Below are 4,413 nucleotides of genomic sequence, written 5' to 3'. Positions count from 1 at the left end.
TATTCTCTAATTTTTGCTTGTGCTTATTTGATATTCTGGTAATTGGTTTATGTATTCTAGTATTAATCTTATGTATTCTAGTATTAAATTGTTAAATGATTAAGGTTTTGGTAATCTAGTGGCAATTGATGCACCCTCCCCCCCTCTCAGTTTTCCTACAATTATTGGAACTATCTAACAATTGGTATCAGAGCTTTGGTCATCTCTAAAAAAGCTTAACCACTTGAGGAAGATCCTATGGCATCTAATAGTTCAAGATCATCTAGTTCATCTATAGCTATCTTCCGAAGAGAAATTCCTAGGCTTGATGGAACAAATTACAGAGTATGGAAGATTTAGATGGAGACTCATCTGAGATGTCTTGGTAAGGAAATCTGGGAGATCATTGATAATGGTGTAACCCATTTTAATTCATCATTTGACAATCCTCTGGAAAACTTGGATAAGGAGATTGAGAATGATTGTAGAGCTAGATAAGCCCTTTTGTGTGCACTTTATGATCAGCAAATAATGGGATTGACTGAAAAATAACAACAAAGGCTATATGGGATAAGTTGGAGACTCTAAATGAAGGTGACCCTACTATTTTTGATTAAAGTAAAAGCAGGTTTTGAAGGGGCCCTGAAACCCTTTACAAAAGGACCTTACAAGATAAAAGCATTAAGAAACCAAGAGGAACAAACCAACAAAAAGCCAGCAAAATAACAAGAGAAAACTAGCTAAAGCCCCAAAAAACCAGCAAAAACCAACTAGACCCGACAAAAGGAACTAATTAATATTTTTTAGGGCATTAGCTAGGTTATTGCTAATCCCATACAGGTCTTTGATATTTTCGCTAAGATTAGGGATATCCTTAGCAGAAGCAGCAACAACTTTCTTGACACTCGCTTTGGTCCTCTTTGCAGCTCCACCCGGAGTAGCTTCACCACTACCAATCTCGATAGCATCTTCATCCATTTTTCTATCCACCATTGGTTTAGGAGAGATAGAGTGATCGAGGACCTTAGAGATATCCTCAAGGTTTTTAGTGACAGCAGATAGGATATTCGAGATAATACCCAACAGATTCTTCATCGCCACTTTCCCTTCTTCCAGTGATTTAACTTTCTCCTCCATGTCCTGCTTCCATTGTATCTAATCCATGTCATCTTCCTTCCTTTTCTCATCCATCTATTTCCCATTTTTTTCCATGTTCTTCAAAAGTTCATATGTCCATCTATCATAATCCAATGTACCTTTAGTGAGTTTTTTGAGGTTATCCAAGAATAACCCTTTTCCAACGCTTTCCTTATCCTCACTTAAACTATCCTTAGCCATCTCCTTCTTAGGTTCCTTGTTCTTCTCCCTCTCAGAATTCAAATCTTTTTCCTTATTATCCTTGTCATCCACATCCACGATAGGTTGGTTGTTGTTGTTGCCAAGGATAACACTGTGAATTGGGCTATCATTGTCGAACTTGTTCTCACCTTCTTCATCCTCTACACCCACATCCTCATCTTTCCAAGTGTCCTCACCCTCTGACTCATCTGTATCCATTTCAGTGCCATTTTTTCTAGTTTCCTCTATGTCATTCTTTTCTTCATGGGCTTTCATCCCAGTGGCACTCTTACTTTTTTTAGTAGAGGTCGCCTCCTCCTTGCTGGGTTCCCCTTCCTCTAGCTTTCTCTTTCCTTTCCCTGGACAAGCAGATAAGCTCTTGTTTTCTAGCATGGCAAGGGTTTTACAATGCTCATAAATGAGCAGCAAAAGCCCACAATGGAGCACCAGATTCGAGGGATTCTTGTTGTGTTTATTGAGAGACCTAGAAAGGGACCTGAAGAGATAGTAGGGTAGGGAGACCCTTTTCCGATGTCTGAAGTGGTTTAATAACACAAAGTGATAAGTGTGGGCCCTAGAAAAGCGACCCTTAATAGTTATGTATTCCATTATGGTGTTCAAAACCCAGCCCTAGATTTTCTTGATGTTGGAGGCTTCATAATAACCCCCTGTGGCTTTACCAATTTTAGCCCTCTCTTTTTCCTTATGTAGGAACAAATTTACTGCATTATTGGAAACTTTAAGATCTCTAAAAAAATTGAGCCCAGAGTGGGGCATACCAATCACAGTCGTGATGAGGCCCATGTCCAATTTAAACTTAACACCATAGATTTTAAAGGACCCATTACACCAATTTTCAGAGATTTTGGAGACAACGAGATTAACCCTACCTTTGTCATAATCAACCAGCTTCTCCATGAAACTTGTGAGGGATCCTTTTTCCATCTTTTCCCACACTTTCGGCATGTCCTTCCATCTTGTCATGTTGTCTAGTTCCTCCCTCCTTAAATCTCCTCCCATATTCAATTTCAGACTTTCACCTCTGTTCTTCTACAAACTCAAAACTTTCTTCCCGTTGTCTCTCAAAATTTTAAAAAGGATAACCCACAAAGTGTACAAAGTGATATTATATTTGATTGGGATTCTACCACTTTGCTAGGTAATCATTACCTTTCCATCAAAGCATAAATTACTAATATAACCTATCATGATTATGCGGTCCTTCTCTCTCTATAAATCTATCCTTTCTGAGGAGCTCTTTAATATTCATATTAATATATTCCCCGTGCCAAATTGTTTGAGAATCAGAATTAACTCCTAGTTTCACCAGATAGTCCGCCACCATATTTTTCTCTCTAAAGGCATGTTCAATAATTATTGCTTTAAAACTAGCAATGATTTCCCTAGCTTTCAAAATAATATTTTCAATGGACCATGATGGCCCATACTCCCCCTTCAAAAACTTAATAATATTAAGTGAGTCTCCCTCAAGCCATAATTTATCATGATTAAGGTTCTTAGCTATAATTAGTGTATTCAATGCAGCAGAGGCTTCAGCAAAATGACTAGTTTGACTCCCCAAAGGACCAGCCACCGCCACTAGGCAACTTCCAACAAAATTCCTGACAATGCCCCCATAACCAGCTTTACCCGAGTACCCCTTAGAATCCCCATCAAAGTTGGCCTTTAGCCAATCCTGAGGTGGAAAACACCAAACTAGACCTTCTCTACCCTTCTCCTTACTAGGTATGGTAGTAGAAAGGTTCCACCTGTCATTGAAGTCTTCTTTAGCAATTGGTTCATCATCAGAAGGTGACCCTACTATTAAGATTGTTAAACTTGATGGTTACTAGGTTAGATATGAAAATTTGAAGATGGATGAAGATGAAAGGATTACTGCATTTATGGAAAGGGTAAATGAAATTGTCATGGAAATTCAATGTTGTGGTGGATCTCTAAGAGAAGATGAAATAGTTTCTAAAGTTATGATATCTTTACCACCGACTTATAAGATGAAGGCTATTGCAATTAATGAATTTAGAACAATGGCTAATACTTCTATCAATAAGGATACACTAGTTGGGAAATTATCTACTTTTGAGCTTGAAGAATTTGGACCTTCTAGAGTTGTGAAGTCTGAACCTTCTTTTCATGCATTTACATCATCAACTAGGAAGAAAGATTGAAAATATTTGTATGAAAAGGAATTAGAAGATATGAAGAGGGAAGATGAAGAATTTGAGCAACTTGAAGCCATATTTACTAGAAGAATACCTAACGGATCAGTAGGAAGTAAGTATGAAGTAAAATCACCCTTTAAATATTTTGCATGTGATAAGATAGGTCATTTTGCATATAGATGTCCTAAAGGGAATTCAAGATTTGAAGAAAGAGCTAGAAGATATTTTAAGCCTTACCCTAAATATCAAAACAAGCATAATTACAAGAGAAACAAAGATAAATCATGTTACTTTGTTGATGAGGAAGGTGTGACTAATTCTAATGATGAACCAACACAAGACTCTACTAGTGGTTTCGGCAATGGAAAGGAATAGGTGTTCCTGGCTATCAAGGAAGATGATCCAGTACTAGAAGGGAATGTACCTGAAGAAAAGGTCCTTGCTACTAAAATTGAAGATAATGATGAATGTATAATTGATAGTGGATGTTCACATCATATGAATGGAGATAAAATGAATTTTCTATCTTTGCAAAATTTGATGGCGGTCTGGTTAGATTTGGAGATGACAAAGCATGCATAATCAAAGGAAGAGAAACTATATCATTATATGGTAAGCACAATACTGACAATGTTTATTATGTTGAAAGTTTAAGGCATAATCTGTTGGCATTATAACAGACAAGAAGAAGGTTGGCATTCTAATTACAATGAGAGATTGCTGGCATTTCAATAAGGATATTAAGAAGGTTGTTGATGACTATGGATATAACTGATTAAAGATGATTACTGTCTTAATATTATTATTTTGTCATTGATGTCAAGAAATTGATTTTCTAATTCAGTATGATGTTGCCATATCTTAAGAAGTGTGATTTGATGAGTATAAAGATGTCGGTAAAAGACACAGAAAGAAT

The 4,413-nt window shown here is 36.8% G+C and overlaps 1 protein-coding gene across 1 annotated transcript; it reads right to left on the bottom strand.

Moving 5' to 3' along the window:
* Positions 1 to 1,170: 1,170 nt before the first annotated feature.
* On the bottom strand, positions 1,171 to 1,710 carry LOC131858136 (DNA polymerase II subunit B4-like). The gene has a single exon (XM_059211170.1). It carries the CDS (start codon positions 1,708 to 1,710, stop codon positions 1,171 to 1,173), a length of 540 nt encoding a protein of 179 aa, XP_059067153.1.
* Between the last annotated feature and the right edge of the window lie 2,703 nt (positions 1,711 to 4,413).

Source organism: Cryptomeria japonica, chromosome 1, assembly GCF_030272615.1.
Source record: "Cryptomeria japonica chromosome 1, Sugi_1.0, whole genome shotgun sequence".
NCBI classification, from domain to species: domain Eukaryota; kingdom Viridiplantae; phylum Streptophyta; class Pinopsida; order Cupressales; family Cupressaceae; genus Cryptomeria; species Cryptomeria japonica.
The sequence above is the reverse complement of the archived record's forward strand: the minus strand, read 5'-3'. Positions and strand labels throughout refer to the sequence as shown.